This window comes from Chrysoperla carnea, chromosome 2 (assembly GCF_905475395.1).
Source record: "Chrysoperla carnea chromosome 2, inChrCarn1.1, whole genome shotgun sequence".
NCBI classification, from domain to species: domain Eukaryota; kingdom Metazoa; phylum Arthropoda; class Insecta; order Neuroptera; family Chrysopidae; genus Chrysoperla; species Chrysoperla carnea.
In genome coordinates this window covers 73,542,809-73,561,467 of record NC_058338.1, presented here as the reverse complement: position 1 = coordinate 73,561,467, position 18,659 = coordinate 73,542,809, and the positions used below count along the sequence as shown (strand labels likewise).

Sequence of the window (18,659 nt, the reverse complement as noted above, 5' to 3'; positions counted from 1 at the left end):
GAATTTTTCAATTTCCTTAACCTAAGGCAGGGTTAATTGCAAAAACTCGTGTGCAAGTAAATCACAAAAAGTATCTTCGTTTAAACAAAAATCTATATTATTATGACTGTAACTTGCATGAAATTCTAAAAACATAAAGAAATTACATCGAAAAATCGGGAATCATTCTGTTGAAGTTAAATTCATAGTTTTTAGTTTATTAGTTTGTAAGTATTATTTATTTTAGTACTTAAGTTACCATTGAATAACTTATAAAAGTGTAGCAACATTTTCAGGGATCAATACAATAAATTACACAATCAGAAAGTTATGGGTCTAATCTATTCATGACATACTTTCAAAATTGTTATATTTCAGTGAACAATCGTCTTTCTTTACCTATAGTTAAGTGATAATTTGTGGTTGTCATTCGGCATCAAAAAATAAATAAAAAATGCGTCGCAAAAATGATCATTAGCGTAATCTGATTACATGCAGGTAAATTACATTAGAAATAATGACTTGATGACTAGTTAAAATTTTATTAATTACTTTCTAATAATATTAATTCGAAAGGTATCTGTTTGTCTGCTAAGTTTTCACGGTTTGTATAAAAGAAACAATACTTGACAATTTAAATTTGAAAATAATCGCAAAATGAAGTTCATTATTGCAATTGCTTTGTGTATTACACGTAAGTATATACAATATCCCTTTTTCTCCTAACAAATCTGTTTCATCACTTCTCGGTAAAAATAATTTTAAATCATCCCAAAAATCTAATTTCAAAGCGCCACTAAATTAAAGGTTCTAATTTAATGTATTATGTAGTTCCAGTTAATGTAGTTTTAGCAAATGTACAAACTTTAAAAGCATTAGCAGTAAATTGTTGAAATTTCAAATTTCAGAAAACTTTCGATTCAAATTACGATAAAAACATTCATTTATAGAAACCCTACAATCCTTTTTTGACTACTTTATAAGTGTATGTTTATAGGCGCCCTTATATTTAACGACTTAATAGTTATGCGACTTATTCCACATTTTGACTAGTTCCACATGTTATTATATGTTTAATGAGGGAATGTAATGAAAGCTATGAATGATCAAGCGTTTTGTTTTTCCCTGTAAGTATTAGAACCTCGGTAAAACGAATATACAGTATGTCGCATTTAAAATAAAGACACCCTCATATGTTGGTTATTTACAGGAATATTCGTTTGAAATTTTGCACGTTCATACAGAGCCGATTCTTAAAATTTTGTCTAGGGTCAGAGATGGTTAGAGATATATGGAAAAAACCTATAAGATAAAGTTGCCTTGTTTTGTTATACCAATTTTATTGAAATATTTGAATACAATTCTATTCGCCATGGGAACTGATTCTAGCGCTGTCCGATGGTAGAAAATAGAAGCTGTCTATGACAAGTCAAAATTTAACAGAAATAATAGTACGAACGTGTCAAAAGCTTAAATTATTTATTTATTTTTTATTTCACTCATTATCAAAATATAAATAAACAATGCAATCATAGCCATACATAAATTTGACTTGTCATAGACAGCTTTTATTTTTTACCACTATACAGCGCTAGAATCAGTTCCCATTGCAAATTATAATATCTATTTGTCCAATTTTTTCATTCCATAGCATACTAGTTATTAAAGTTTATTTTTTAATTATTTGTATTTACAATTATCCTAAAATTTTTATCAAAATTAGTCTTGACATTTTAGTGACATCAGGCTCGCCATTGATTCATCGTATTGTTAATGGTACAACCGTTCAAAATCCTGTTCCATGGATGGCTGGTATATTAACATATTATAAAGCTGAAGGACCGGTAGTAACATTTGTCCGTGAGTGCGGAGGAAGTTTAATTGCTCATAATTGGGTGTTAACTGCTAGACATTGTATTTATACTGAAAAAGAGCAGCAAGCTAGTAACGTACGAAGCTTTTTTTTTTTTTTTGATACAAAAATTAAATAATATAAAAGTTAGGAAACTACATTCGAAAAGAGTTAGGCAAGCATCTGGAGCTTTTAGGAAGATTTAAGGAGTGTTAAAATAATCAAAAAAGGAAAAAACAATAATGCAAGTGCCCGTAATTTATTTTCGTTGTTAAAATAGAGATTGAAATATCCTTGAAACGCGAGAAAAAACTGACACCAGAAAATTGATTTCAATTTATTACTTAATTCATCATTGACCTCTTGTATGTATGTATACGCAAGTTAAAAAAGATCAACTATTATCAAAAAAGTCTACTTTTTGCCTGTTTCAATTTAAGGTAGTACGAGCCCCTAGGAAACTTTAGACTTCATATTTTCGACTTTGGTGATGAATTTGGTTATAACTTCATGAATGTAAACGAAAAATCATTATACCATTTTTTAATATCTGCCTTGGTTTTCAAAATGTCGAAAGCTAAAAAACTAAACAAAATTTTCAATTTTAGATATTTTGAAAATTACTCCTGATATCAGGTTCGATATTTCGTCTTATATCGGGTTCGATATATCTTACTTTCGGGTTCGATTCCCGTCGTCGCAACAAAATTAATTTAATTAATAGTTGTGATGGGCTGGCGTAGTGCATGGTATATGAATGAAGGAGGTGCACTCAGCCTCTGAAAATAATTGAGAAGCTGTAAAATGAAATGATCAGCGGAAAAGGTGGTAAAACACATTTGTGGTATCACAATGGGCTCTATAGCCTAAGTGTGTCCTTCGTGGACAGCCAATATAACCTAACCTTCGTCTTAAATTGTCAAGTGAATTTTTTCATTTTTTTTATATTTGTGTCCTTACCATCGTGTTCATACATTCTTAATTAATCTTCTTTCCACAACGAGTTTTTTTTTTTTTTTCAATAATTTATTAACGTTTTAACTTTAATTTAAATAGTTTTAAAACCAAAAAAATTATTATCACGATATGTGAATTTAATTATAATTGTTAATATTTTACTCTTAGGAATTTCATGTGATAGTTGGTAGTAACACCAATTTCCTTCAATTTAAAAAAGTCGTTGAAATTCATAAGTATAATAAAGATCATGAAGATGACGTCATTCTGTTAAAATTAGAAAGTGATGTAGTGGGAATAGCGCCAGTTAAAGTACAATACGAAGATAATATTGATTATACTGGAAAAATGGCCACAATTTATGGATGGGGTATAACCGAAACGCATCAACAGTCTCAAGATTTAAGGCAAACTAATGTTGAACTCATAAGTCGTGAAGAATGCGGGGAATCCAGATGGGTCTGTTTTGATCCAGAGCTCACAAATTCAAACGCTTGCGGGGGAGACAGTGGTGGTCCAATGGTTCTTGAAGAAAATGGAGAGACTCTATTAATAGGTCTTGCTCATGCTGTAGTTGTGTGGAATCCCCCTCCCTCAGGAACTCCATGTGAAGGCCCAAAGAGTTTGTACATGAGTACAGCCCACTACGCTTCTTGGATTCGAAGTATTATTGGATAATTATTATATTGTTCGATTGTATTTCTTAATAATTTGTTTAAATTTATTAATAATAGCCAAATAAACTAATAAATACACAATGAACTAAATTGTTTAATTACTGTAAGAAATAAAGACGGAAAAACGTCATTAGATTGCAATTCTATGGAATATCACTTTTTATAGGACACGGATCAAAATTCTCGTATGAATGTATAGAACAAAGTCATGTTCATAAGCATCTTTTGTCTCAAGACATTTTTCCTAAAACTCACCGTTTTTGTGATACAAGTAATTGAAAAAAAATTTTTGATGAAAGTTTGATATTGTCGAAATTAACTCTTATTGTGTAGTTTCGATCAAATAATTAACTTCAAGCTTATTATATCTTATATTTTGTATGTTTTTAAACAATTTTTGTCTTTTGGATCTTTTTTACCTCTCCTCGCCGTTTTTAAAATATAAGCGTTATAAAACAACAATTTTGATTTTTAAGCTAAAATTTTGTCATCAACAAAATTGATAAGTCAAGGTACATAAACAAGTAAAAGTTTAGGGTCTACGAGGCTACTGAGAAACGCACAGATAAACACTTTAAACTCATAACACTCCTTTTTAAATCATTAACAAAGTGATGGTCAAGGAAATCAGATGAGATGAAAAGAATTCTTAGAGAACTATTATTTTTTGGGACAAATTTTTGGAAATATTTTAATTGAAATATTTGAATTGAGTTTGTTCTTTCGAATTATTGTTTTGAATTACCTAATTATTTTACCACTTCACTCTTCAAGATGAATTGAGCCAGGCTATTTGACCATTCATTTCCATGGTAATTATTTATATGTTAAAATTATACTTCATGCCTTTTCCAAACTGAATCTGAATCGATTTTAAAGATCATCGCCAATTTTTTAGTTTTTTCGAAAACGGAACTCTAAGCTCGAACTTGAAACATAGCTAAAAACGCTATCCGTTAAATACCCTTTCAAATGAAACCAAAAAATTAAAATCGATTCATGCGTTTAGGCGTACGATGCCACAGACAGACACACACACACATAACGGTCAAACTAATAACACCCCTTTTTTGAATTCAGGGGTTTTTTAGAATAACATGAATTAAAAACAATGCTAATTAAGAGAATTACTTTTAACTACATTTTATTTTCTTATTTTCATTTTGTTTTTACAATATAACACGGGAAAATAAAGGTTTTTCTGCTTAAAAAATCCAAGTGAAGTTTTTACACCGGAATTATCTATATTTTGATGCAAGAAATGACTTATGAAAAGTCCATTGCATAATCATGTGCGTAAAAAAATTATTCAAGGTCAAAGGTCGCGAAAATAGGTTTTTTAATAGGTTAATATCTCGTAAACTATTAATTTTATGGCAGTTTTAGCTATTATAAAATTTATTTGTGAATTAATTTACGTAAAAAAGGTATGTAAAAAATTTCCGGGGAAGCAATAGTTTTCGAAATATTTAACTGGAAAAAGTAAGTTGCTTACACTATCGCGCGAAAATGTCAAAAATATATTATAAGTTAAAAATACTAAAAAAAATGAATAAAAAGAAGAATTTTTAATTTTTTTAAATGAAAAAAAATTGTTGGTTTAAAAATTTTATCATTATTATTTTTTTTTTTTAATATTTTTATTTTGCCAAATATCTAACTATTCCTTGTACGAAAATTTTGTTTAGAATTTTTTTTATGTAAAATTAACTAACAAACAAATTTTATAAAAGCTAAAACTGCCATAAACTTAATAGCGTGTACAAGATATTTGACAAAAACCAATTTTCGTGAGCTTTGACATTGAATAATTTTTTTTGAGCACATAATTTTGAAATGAACTTTTTATAGGCCATTTCTTGCATCTAAATAAAGATAATCCTGATGAAAAAACTTCATTTGGATTTTTTAAGCCTGTTTTTTGTCTTATTTCTAGTTTTAATTTGTAAACTGTTCATTTAGCCAATTAAATTTTGAATAAAAGTTCCATAGTACGCTGTGCTCGTGTAATATGTTATATGACCGGTACATAGTTGATCATTCGTAACTGACACCGCTTTTGATATTCCTATTAATTTTCCACTTTGATCATGCACCATTGGACCACCACTATCTCCAATACATGCATTTGTATCAGTTATTGTCGGATCGAAACAGATTTTGTTCTTAGCACATATGTTTGGTCCAAGTAATGAAACATATGCTACTTGCAATATTTCTGAAAATGTGCTCGATTGTGTTCTGCCCCATCCATAAATTGCTGCCAAATTGAATGAATAGTCTATATTATCTTCATATTGAATAGGAATTGGTTGAATGCCATTAGCATCATGTTCTAATTTTAAGACGGCTATATCATCAGCGTTACTAATTGAATTATATGTATGAATTTCGACTACAGGTATAATTTGACCGACAAAAAAATCTACGTTCCCAACACTTACCCACCATTTCTGAAAATTAAAGGCATTATTTAATTAAATTTTAAAGTTATCTTGCTTTAGTTTTAATCAATTTTTCAGTAATTTTGCAAACCTTATTACAGCACTACTAATTTCACCATTATTATTGGCAATTCGATTCGAAAAATAATCTTTCAGAATCTTGGGTAGGCTCTTTTGATTAATGCAATTATGTTCGAAATAATTTTGACCGAAAATATATAAAGTACTACTATCTACAATGCACAATGGAAATTGATTCAGAAGATTATTTAGATGCAAAAGTACCTTTTGTTTGATATAATTTAAAAAAAAAAAGTCTTTAGTCATATTCGGCTTCATCACATTCGTCTTTAAACCCAATCAATTCATTTTCTACTTCAATTTTTTTTTAACTTTTTCTGCTTCTGAGCCATTTTTTCCCTTACGTATCCTTACTTACGTATCCTTGCTTTTGTTTCCATGTAAACTGATTTTGGAATTATAAGCTACGAACTTTCACTGAAAATTGGCTTGTTACTTTTTATGACTTTTGTCTAAAGCTATCTCAATCTCTATCCTTGTCTTAAAAAAAGGCGCATGTTCGCGCAATATTTTTTTCTTAAACACATTAAAGAATACTTAAACTTTGCCTTGTTAGAAAAAATTTTGCCCGACAAAACCTGACACATAATCAAAAAGCGTTTAATATGATTTAATGAAAACAAATTACCTGGAATTTAATGAAAACAATTATCTCTTTTAACAGTAAATATGAACCACAAATATTTGATTATATTAATAGAAACATTAGCATTTAATACAAATAAATAAAACACAAGCCTTCGTCTTCCATATAAAAAAAAATCCTTACATAATTGCACTAACAAACCCAGTAAATGTAATTTGAATGACACGGTAATTCGAGAGCGACAACAATAATAACATGCATCCGTAAGAGCAGGTAGATGGTGGCTTACAAAACAGGTTGGGGCAAGGTTGAGGTAACTCAAGTGACCTGTTTGAGATGGAGTGGTTATCTAAGTACAACAAAAAAAACAACTTTCAATGCAAAACAAAAGAGTTGAGTTTTCTGACCTTTGTCCAGAAATTTCATATAAATACTCTACTGTGCAATGTTTCCAGGTTTCTTAGTTATATGGTTTAATAATTATCGTTTTTGCATCTTAGCTTTATTTGATAATAGTTATTTGTAACTTTCCATTCTTTTTTAAAACAGTATTGTAACAATATGAATTATATTCAAATTGAACATCAGATGGAAAATCCATGCGTAAGAATTTTAAAATTTTCGAAATTTTACACAGACAGGTTTTTTAAAATTAATATTCGGGTTTCCTCTTTGCCATTTGTCAACGGAACTCTTAAAAGACATCTATATATACATGCCTTGTTTGAATCAATTAAATTGTACTATTCGGCTTGAAAACACATTTTATAGTTCCAAAATTTTGCTCGATAAAACTCGATAAAACAACTCAAGTATGGATGATATTCTTTTTAGGTCACAGCTAGGTATTTTGTGGTAGTGATAAAACATAAAAAGATTACATAATTTGAAATATTGAACATATATACATACTTACATTACTAGTTAATTTAGTTTGTTCCTTTTCATCATAAAAACAATGTCGCGCGCTTAACACCCAATAGGGTGAGATTAAACTACCTCCACAATCACTTCCAACATGAATATAACCGTCGGATACATCATAATGGTAGATAATGCGAGCAACCCATGGATCCTCATTTGGTGGATCATCAGTACCATTTATAATACGATTTTCAATTGACGCAAAGTTTGCGTAACGTATCTGTAATCTGGTATTTCGTTCTGCCACAGGATGAGTTCCGTCCAATTTAACCACATAATGTTTCGATGGTGAGCAAGATATTACTGAATAATAAATATAATAATTAGGAGATGGTGCATTTTGAAATGGTTATTATTCAGTATCCAGAAAAGGAAGTACATAGCTCTAAGTATATTCGTAGCGGAAAAATTGTTAGACGTAGTCTTGACAATGGGCTCTGTACTTCATAAAAAGATTCGATAAAACGAATAACGACTCTGAACCCAAAATATTTCTCTGTATGAATTATGGATGCTTATTTTCTTATGTATAATAATTTTGTTTATAAACATGAGTAGGTAGTAGTTTAATTATATGAGCAAAACTGTGTGCGCCCATCAGAATGTAGACACAATAGGCTTTTTTGAGGCAGAATGTAGACAAAAGATTATTTAAAGATTTATGTATTTTTAATTTTCAAAAACCAATTTACTTCGAAAACAATGTAGGGTGTCATGGCATCTTAAATGTCATCACAACTTGGCATAAAATCATTTTTTTGTATGAAAGTTTAAGCAAGTGTAATCAAGTAGCCTGCTTCGTTCTATTATAATGTAATATTGTTTACATACCGTTTGTCATGGCATGACGTAGTGTTAATTGGTGTGCAATCTCATTCTAGTTTGGTCACATTAGTACAATGTTCATAGTTTTATGAAAGTAATAATTTTTTTAATAATTACTTACGCGAAACACAGCATAAAGCCAATAAAAGTAAGCGAAACATTTTAAAATAGTTGTTGAACTAAATTTTCCGTTGTTTTGAGAGTTTTAATTTTATTGATTAGCAGTTTGCTGTTTATAAATAAAAAAAGAACGAACGAAACCCAATGAATTCCTTATATTAAATGGAAAATTATTATCATATCTTGCACGTTAATATTACAGAAAAGTCATTAGTATTATCTCTTCACATGTGGCTAAAATTCATTAGAAATAATGGTTTTACACTTGCAAATATGAGGAAATAATTAATAAAGCGTTGAGTAAATCCTTTTACCTTGTGACAAACCGTGCTTTAAAATAGAACAATGGTATTAAATTTAAAATGGGCTTCAACAGCCATTAAATGGAAAGATTGATATACAGAAACCAAAGATCGTTACAACAATACTATTTAATCATTTGAATGAAAGAACTCCCAAATAAATCAGCTCACTCTTTTAATGGGGTAATCATTCCATAGACTACCTTTTTTTTTATGATGTTCAAAAACTTATTAGGCAAAAACCAAATTATTTGTCGAGGTGGCAATATCCAAAAGATGAGATTATCCAATTTCCAGATTAATTATTTTACCATGTATATGAAATATACATGGTTTAGTCCCAAGTTTGTAACACTTGCAAATATTGACGTTACGAAAAAAAAATTTGGTAAAGGTGTTCATAAAACCACCTAAGTAGTTCATTTTCGGTTGCCTGTCCGTCTTTCTATCCGTCCGTCTATCCATCTGTCTGTCTGTCTGTCTGTCAGCAAGATAGCTCAAAAACAAAAAATGAAATCAAGCTGAAACTTTTATAGGATGCTCAGGCCATAAAAAGTGAGGTCGAGTTCGTAAATGAGCAACATAGGTCAATTAGGTCTTGGGTCCGTGGGGCCCATTTTTCAAACCGCAAGAGATAGAACAAAAGTTTAAATGTAAAAAATGTTTCTTATAAAAAATTAAACAACTTTTGTGGCAAAAATTTTTTCGTAAACATCCATGTATGTATATGACGTAAAAAAACAAACGATTGCGTGATCAACACTGTCTTTTCATGGTATTTCAACAGTTAACTCAGTCAATGGTTTTCACTTGTTAGAAATTAATTTGTGTCGATTGATTATGATATTTTAACATTATCTACCATTGGTTGAAGTGTTGTTATAACTTCCGGCATCCTATATAATGTACCAACTAACAACCATAAAAATGTCATGTTTGCGTCATGTTTGCACCCAATTGTTTTCATATGCCTAATAAGCAAAATTATGTTTTGTATAAAATAAATAATTCTTATGTTTATTCAGGTTTTACTGCAATTGATTATTTTTTACGTAGATACTATTTATTTAATAATTGTATCTAATTAGTAGCAATTAAAATTTTCAACTATTCTATCTAAAATCTAAAATCCTCATTCCACTGATTGAACTTGCGTTCTCTTTTAGTAGGGAAATTTTTCAGTCTGAAGAGGGCCATCAATATAAAATGATATGAGTTTTTTGTGGATTAGAACATACTAATAAGTTTCATTTAAACTTACACTCTTTATTTTCCCCCTTGAAGAGTAAATTTTTTTGGAAATGGTCAAGAAGTTAGCTTTTCTTTTTAACCATGGGCCCATATACCAATTTTTACATATCTAACATCAAAAATATCAAAGCTTCATATAAACTCCCCCCCCCCTAATTTACCGTTTTGAAGAATATATTTTTCGAAAATAGTCATACAAGAAACTTTTGTGTAAAACCATAAGCTCATATATCATTTTTTAAATTTTAACTTCAAAATTGGCCATGTTTCATACAAAATTTCAAGCCTTATTTATATTAAGGGCTAGATTTCTAAATTCTTCTTAGATTTTTTGCAGGAATTGAGAAGAAAAAAAAAAACAAAAATTAATTCAAAAAAATTTATTTCCGCCATTAGTTTGTTTTCAATTTTACCTTAGTTTGTTTAACCAATAGTGTCTTGAATCCAACCACCATAGAAGGAGGTGCTGGCGAAAAAGGATTTATCACCAGTACATGGTTGATCATCCACAACTGAAACGGCATTTGTTACAGCAATTAACACTCCATCTAAAACCATTGGACCACCACTGTCTCCACTACACACATTTGAATTTGTAAGTTCGGGATTGGCACATACTTGATTTTCACCACAATTGTCACGACCCCATAATTTAAGATTAGTTGTTTTTAACACTCCCGATCCTTCGCCTGTTTCAGTTACACCCCAACCATAAACTGTTGCCTCTTTTCCATTGTAATCTATATCATCTTCGTATTGCACAGGAACTGGGTCAATACCATCAGCATTGTGTTCTAATTTTAGGAGAGCCACATCGTCGTCATTACTGTCCGCATTAAATAGTACAATTTCGGTTACTGGAATTATTTGACCGTTGAAAAAATTTACTTCGCCAACACTTACCCAGAATGCCTAAAAAGTTAACTTAATTAATAGAGTATTTTTGGAGTTTGTTAAATAACATTGGAAAACGGCTAAAGTTCGGTAAAATTAAATCGAGATTTTAAATTGGACGCCACCTACATCAATTGTTGTGAAATTGTATTGGTATTTCATCAATTCCTTCGAACAAAACTCTAGCTAACTTCGATAACTTTCATTTACTTCGAAATACTGGTTCTTTATCTCACGTTATACATTTGCCGGTTAAGGTTTATTGTTATATTCATTTCAAACTAACACTGTTGGTTTCTTATCGTTATTTTAAAATTTGTTCATGCAAATTACTAATAACTACTGCAAACTATTAATTCTACTAACATTCCTTCCTTCATTTATTTTAGAGCGATTATTTTCGTTTAAATTACACTAAAATACTGTCAATTAATTTTTTTCTTCCGTTAATTTAATATATTATATACAACAAAAAGTACTTCGTTCCTAACGGGTATCCTTCAACACCTCATGTACTTTTTCTTAAACTAATGCCCATTTGTATAAATACAAAACTGTTGATGTTTAATAGATAGCATATAAATTAGTAAATTTTCCTTCTTCTAAGAAAAATTTATGTTGAAAATTTTGATTTAGTATTTCGGACCCATTACAATACAAATTTTTGATACTGGGAAGTTAATAAGAATGAAATCATAATGAGATTACTTACATCACTTGCCAAATCATTATTATCATTAATAACACAATGGCGGGCAGTTAAAACATAATTAGGTGAAATTAAACTACCCCCACAATTACTTCCAATAGATGTACCTTGATCATTAGATTCGTAAGATGTAACTATGCGACTAACCCATGGTGTATTTTCTGCATCAACTCCATTAATTATACGATTTTTGAATACCCCAGTAAATTTATGATGATTTAATTTAAAAAGACGCTGTTTCGTTGGCGAACTGCACGTCACTGTATGAACAGAAAGCAAAAATTAAACAAGCTTACAATTGGCTAGGTTAATTCATAAAACACCCTATATATACAGTGTTGAATATAAAGCATTATTTTTGTATTAAAGTATTAAAAAAGCCAAAGAATTATGTAGGATAAAATACTGGACATTTTGTGCCCCAATAATTCTTCAAGAATTTTTATTACGATTTTTAAAATCTACAATTTCTCTGCCTATAAATTCTTAACATTCTAGCTTTTATACTTCTTGAGAAAATGGAAACTTAAGTTAAGCCTTTATTTGGATTTTCTCGGGAAAAGAAATATTTTTACGAAAAAATGTTCCAAACAAGAGTTATTTATGGAACGTTTTTTATACTGAAATTTTTGTTGAGACCTATGACTCAATGGACAAATATTCCTCGTTTACGAACTCAAAGTATAAGAGTTATCGTGGTCACGGACGGACAGACGGTGGACAAATGAAAATGGATTTAGGAGATTTTAGGAACAATTTGACAACGCTTAAAAACAAAACAATATCCGTTAATGGAAGAGTTTTGGTGTCCCATTGTAAGTTAATTTCTATTTTTTACTAGTAAGTCAAAACAGATAAATTTTTTAAAAAAGAACATCTTGGATTTATCAAAATCTTTCACGTTTTGTATACTTTTAACGCACAAAACGAATACAATAAGAGATATTTCATTAAAGTTTTTGAATTAAAAACTGAAATCACTCGATTGACGAAGATATTATTTATCTCGTATTATCAACATTTATTTACTTACATGAAATACAATATAAGGCGAGTAAAATCCAGCGGAACATGTTGAAACTATTAAAAGATTCAAATACAATAATACTTTTTTGAATTTTCATTTCTTATTTATACCCATTTATTACATTTTTCACATATGAAAATAATTATGACTATCACTTTGTAGTGGTAGAATTTCAAAATTTTCAAATTCTAATTTTTCTCAATAGAGGAAAGGTGGAAAATATTCCTGCCATAAGTTTGCTATTCCTTGAATGTCGTATTATCAAACAGAGAAGAATATTCGAAAAAAGAAGATTTTTTTTAGAATTGAAACAAACATGGCCGGAACAAAACTGCATTCGTTATTTTAAATACATTTCAGTTTTACAACGATTCAAACTCAAACGGGAATTTTTCGTTCAACTCAAATATAGTTCTAATTACTTCGAGATCTTTACAGGGACCCCTTCTATTCGATGTCACTCATATGTCATTACACATCCCACTTCCACCTGTTTGAATAGACAAATAGTCATTCAAAAGCTATCCGTAATATTTGTGGCAGTATAACTATTTCGATCATTTTGTGTAATTACTGCAAATTTGCTGACCAATACTATTTTGTATAAACATATAATAGTATGTTGCCCTTTCGATGCACTTTACCCGTTTTATGTACCGTTGATTATTAAAATTAATCAGGGAATTTTTCCGTCATTATTATCAACCCATTCTTGTAAATGAAAAAAAAAATAATAATTACAATTTTCCGTTTTAAGTTCAAATAATTTTGTAAAAAATGCTTCAAATTCTTTGAGAAAAGTTCTTCAAATTCCTTTCAGAAAGAGTATATGGTCTTTATTACAGTTAAACTGTTACCAATTTATATTTCAATTAAAAATTTTAAAAAAAAATCGCGTCGCAGAAGCTTAAGAAAATTTGCTTCAATCAATTGAAAAATTTAATTCTTAAAGTAAATCCTCCTACGCGCAAAATTTGCTGTGTTTCTGTTCCCTTGTCTGTGGCATCCTCGCTCCTACACAGTGAACTGATTTTGATTTTTTTTTTAAGTTAATCTGCTACAGAGTGTTGTTAGCTATGTTTCCAGTGTAAGTAACCGATTACACCCACATCATAAAATTTAATAGTATATTCAAATGATGTTTAAAATAAGTAAAGATTAAAAAAATAATGATGTGGGTGGTATCTGTTATAGATCTTAAAAACGGAAGTTAAACTCCATTATTATTATTATAAATATCTTTCCACTTTTCACATATCAAGAAATTTATACCACCATGCAAAACTTAGGGCTTCATACCTCCAAAAACCGTTATCCAAGAAACTGTAATTGGAAATTTGTGAAGAATAGAGAGTTTTACAACACGCACAATTGACACACGTACTTATCTTTCGGATAATTAAGAATGTTAGTTAATAAAATGTTATGTCGAGGTTTTACTGCAATTTTTTATTGTAAATTATTTTATTTTTAATTCTATGAAAATTTAAGTGTCAATAAATTTCCCCGATACACAACTGATAAGGTTAAAGGGGGAATACCTCAAATTGATAATAGAAAAATTACAGTTGCAGGACCTGCGTATTCCTAACGATTTTTCTTATATAAAATTAACAATTATTAAGTACAACTACTCCAACAACATTGATTAGACAAAATCTTTATTTCATGTGAAGTATACCTAAATCAACCGAACGAACTAAGAATTCCTTACGAAATTCTAAAATAAAAGTCCTTGGACGTCTTTAAATCTGTTCATAAAATATTATTTTTTTTAAATTTGACAATTTTTCCGCTAACATTACGAGGACTAAAATTCTTGTGATAAGCAAATTTTAAGAAAATAAATTTTATTCTAATTCATGAGCAGACCATTTTAGACTATTGATTATGTCTGAAAGAAAAAAGGAACTAAGGCTTATAAGGGTAATAAAGAACTTAGACTATCACGAAGGTTAGATTAAAAACTAGCAAGCACGAAAGTTATAAATTTTTTTCTTATCTAGAACTTTCCTTTCCTACAGGATCTTGCGAACTTTTCTACATACAGAATCTTGAAGGTTTGGAAGGTAATGGATATTTCTGTAATTATTACCAAAACGTCTATATCAAAACTTGGAAGTTTGCCTAGTGCCACTGACTTTATTTCAAATACAGTAACATAATGTAGTGTACCATGTCTGGGGCATTATTTGCCGTCTAATCAGCCGTTTAGGCAATACTATTCGGAATAATATATTTTTTCCTAAACTTTTGTCACCCTCTATCTTGAAAAAGACGCTTCCCTGTATGTATTAAGAAAATGTCATTATTTTAACATCTACCATTTATTGAAGTGCTGTTATTACTTTCGGTATCCCGTATAATGTACCAACCAAAGATCAAAACGTCATGCTTGCTTCACAAAGTGCAAAATATTCTAGTGAAAACTATTTTAGGTGCGTCAAGTTCTATTTTGGGTGAACAAAAATCATGGAATTCGCGTCATCGTCGCGTTTTTTTTTTCCAAAAAAACACAGTTATTTCAAAGTTTTAAGTTTTCATTTCCGTCGACAGTCTTGAATGGCTATTTCTAAATATTCAAAATTATGTTTTGGATGAAATAAAAGTCCCTTTTGTTATCCAGGTTTTACCGTAATATTTTATTTTTTACATATCAAGGTAGTATTATGTAATTTGTATCTAATGAGTAGTTGCAATTAGAATTATCAATTGTAATTAGAACTCGAACAATTTCCTGTCAACGATAAGATTCGAAGTGAGATTTCCATTTCATTCATAATTCAAAGTTATGAGCAGTAGAGGTACATCATTAAGGTCATATTTTCCAGTTGTTAGGTGTTTGTTATCATAAGATGTTTGTTTGTTTTGCAATAGCATCAGTTTTGTGAGACTTTATAGGTGCAGAAGTCTTTAAAACCGATAAAATTCATAATAATTCGTCATTAAAAAGCTAAGGAGATTTAGAAGTTGACATTCTCCATAAAGTACTTCCTTGACACTTACTTAACTTATGAAAAATTTTAAGCCTCTCTCTTAACTAAAACCGGCTGTGTATTTGGGAAATTCCAAATTTTATCCTCAATCCCTCATAAGATTAAGGCCGTAAGTAAGAGACTAAGGGGTTTCTTTTCTATTTCTTCTTTTTCGAGTAAAACAAAACGAGAAATTTGAATCATATAGCATATTCGGATTGTGTATATCAATTGAGTTGGCCTGAGAAATTCATTTGAGAGCTTCTAAATGTTTTATCTCGGTTCGTTGACTTCAAAATTATTCCGCCATAATACGAAATAAATAAAAATTTTTAATTTTAGAAATATCATTTAAAATATTATTTAAAATTTTTATTTAAAAGTCACACCAAACTGTTCATTTAATACACTTTAGATTAGGTTAGGCTATATTATCTGCCCACGAGAGATGCACTTAGGCCTTAGGGTGCATTACCACATATGTGATTTACCACTTTTCCGCTGATAATTTCAATAATCGTCTCTTTAATTATTTGAGAGGCTGAGTATAATTCCTTCATTCATATACCATGCACTGCGCCAGGTCATCACAATCATTTCAATACTATACAGTGATTTTTTATTGCGACGGGAGGATTCGAACCTGTCAGCTTTGTCATACCGCGAACGGAGTTGGTTACGCTTTAACCAACTAAGATTCCAGGGTTGATATTTTATGGATGTGAGCTTGATTAATCATTTATTATCAATTTTATTTACGAAGCCATTTAAGAAAAAATGAGCTTCATTCATTTTTTCATGAAATAAAGAATCTGCTTGAACACAGAAATTGTTACATTATTCAGGTTTTACCACAATTCTTTATTTTTTTCGTAGATACTATTTATTATACCATGTATATGAAATATACCAAGGTATACTAAGTTTGTAATACTTAAAAATATTGATGCTATGAACAAAATTTTGATATAGGTGCTCATAAAATCACCTAATTGGTTCATTTCCGGTTGTCTGTTTGCCTGTCGGTCGTCTGTCGTCTGTCGTCTGTTCGTCTGTTATCACGATAACTCAAAAACGTAAAGAGATATCATACTGAAATTTGTGGAGCGTGCTGACGTAAAAAGTGAGTTCGAGTTCGTAAATGAGCAACATAGGTCAACTGGGTCTTGGTCCGTAGGACCCATCTTGTACACTGTTAGAGAAAGAACAAAAGCTTTGATTTCAATTTAAAAATGTAGTCTTATCGGATCACCTTTTAGAGACGCTACTGATATTAGTCAATTTATTTCTGTTAGTTTGTTATTTTTGTTATATGCTTGAATTCATGCTATCACTTATGCGTTACAAACACAAGTAATAGAACAATTAAAATGCGGGCTGCATTTAAATGGTTTGTCGGTTTATTTACAGACAAATACAAACACAACTTAAATACAAATATCTGGCTGGCATGAGGGAATCATGGGAGGGGTTATGATCTTCCCTATTTTCCTGTATACCACACACACATATAAATGTGCCTCTTCCCATACCTTAAATACAAATTATAGTCCGAACATCAGTATGAAGGTCACTAGACCGTACTAGAATATATTACCTATTATATCTGTGTACATATCCTTGATTATATTATCAGAATCGTATGAAAGGTTATTAATTCCATGTGATCTAGATATTTATGAAATTTAATTGGTTAACGAAAAGAGAATTCGAATCGGTACTATTAAATTATGACCATTGTCTTTTAAATATTACACTTAAAATTATAAAATTGATCAGAAAAAAAAAAACTTTTGACAGAAAGAAAACCGACTTCAAAAGAAAAACTTTTCCAAAACAAATTAATATGCACTAAAAAGTAAAAATATCTCAAACAACTCCGACAGAACAGTTTACGACATTAGCTTGGCTGACATCGACTCCAAAAATAACAATATTTTTAAATACATTATATTGTCGTTATTCTTTTACTTTTTAGTGCATATTAATTTGTTTTGGAAAAGTTTTCCTTTTGAAGTCGGTTTTCTTTTTGTTATTTATTTTGTGATTTTTAGTGAACTCACTAACTAATTTCTCACTAAAAAAAGAATCATCGAAATCGGTTGTCGTGATATTGAGTTATACGCCCTCTTGTCGTGCACTCTTAATGCAAATTTAAGACTTTTATGAATTTCTCATGGATGCCGTTGTCCGAACTGACCCAAAATAAAATGGACCACACGGGAAGCACCAGCTTTCAAATAGATAAAGAATCATAAAAATCGGTTCACCCAGTCGAAAGCTCTGAGGTAACACACAAAAAACAATACAGTCGAATTGAATTGATTTTTTGTTTACAGTCGGTTAAAAATGTTAGAAACAAACTTACTTCCAGCGATGAATTCCTTGGCCGAAGAAACTGTCTCTTCTGTATTAAATTTGTGTTTCCAATCTAAAACATAATAATGTTTTGCCATTCCATTATTTCCCTAAAGAACCCTTGGCCGTTTAAAAGAGCGAAGAAATTCTTAAAATCTCAGGTGGCAGTTTTTGAAACCAGAGCAATAATTTTTCCGTTTTTAACCGACTTCAGACAAAAAAAGAGGGTGTTATCAATTCGACTATATTTTTTTATGTGTGTTGCCTCAAATCTTTCGACGGGGTGGACCGATTTTGATGATTCTTTATCTATTTGAAAGCTGGTTTTATTTTGGTCCAGTTTTTACAACGGCATGAATAAGAAAACCATAAAAATTAGAGAGTAAAAAAACTTTTAACAAAAAGAAAACCGACTTCAAAAGAAAAACTTTTCCAAAACAAATTGATATGCACTAAAAAGTAAAAAAATAAAGATAATATAATGCAGTTAAAATTATTATTATTTTTGGAGTCGGTGTCAGCCAAGCTAATGTAGCAAACTATTCTGTCAGTTGAGTCTGTCAGCAGAGTTGTTTCCTTGGCTGACACCGACTCCAAAAATAACAATAATTTTAACTACATTTTATTATCGTTATTTTTTTACTTGTTAATGCATATTAATTTGTTTTAGAAAAGTTTTTCTTTTGAAGCCGGTTTTC

General features: G+C 30.0%; 3 protein-coding genes across 3 annotated transcripts; 1 reads left to right on the top strand and 2 right to left on the bottom strand.

Moving 5' to 3' along the window:
• Positions 1-560: 560 nt before the first annotated feature.
• Positions 561-3,539, top strand: LOC123294255 (trypsin-7-like). The gene is made up of 3 exons (XM_044875373.1): positions 561-673; positions 1,717-1,928; positions 2,957-3,539. The coding sequence occupies exons 1-3, from the start codon at positions 637-639 to the stop codon at positions 3,464-3,466; spliced, it is 759 nt and encodes a 252-aa protein (XP_044731308.1). The 5' UTR covers positions 561-636; the 3' UTR covers positions 3,467-3,539.
• Positions 3,290-12,749, bottom strand: LOC123294254 (trypsin-7-like). Its single transcript, XM_044875372.1, has 7 exons — positions 12,635-12,749; positions 11,605-11,861; positions 10,379-10,910; positions 7,653-7,680; positions 3,893-3,898; positions 3,557-3,577; positions 3,290-3,323 (listed from the first exon to the last, which is right to left on the bottom strand). The coding sequence occupies exons 1-3, from the start codon at positions 12,723-12,725 to the stop codon at positions 10,422-10,424; spliced, it is 837 nt and encodes a 278-aa protein (XP_044731307.1). The 5' UTR covers positions 12,726-12,749; the 3' UTR covers positions 3,290-3,323; positions 3,557-3,577; positions 3,893-3,898; positions 7,653-7,680; positions 10,379-10,421.
• LOC123292920 (trypsin 5G1-like) lies at positions 5,256-8,486 on the bottom strand. The gene is made up of 3 exons (XM_044873634.1): positions 8,447-8,486; positions 7,493-7,803; positions 5,256-5,918 (listed from the first exon to the last, which is right to left on the bottom strand). The coding sequence occupies exons 1-3, from the start codon at positions 8,484-8,486 to the stop codon at positions 5,424-5,426; spliced, it is 846 nt and encodes a 281-aa protein (XP_044729569.1). The 3' UTR covers positions 5,256-5,423.
• Positions 12,750-18,659: the final 5,910 nt, after the last annotated feature.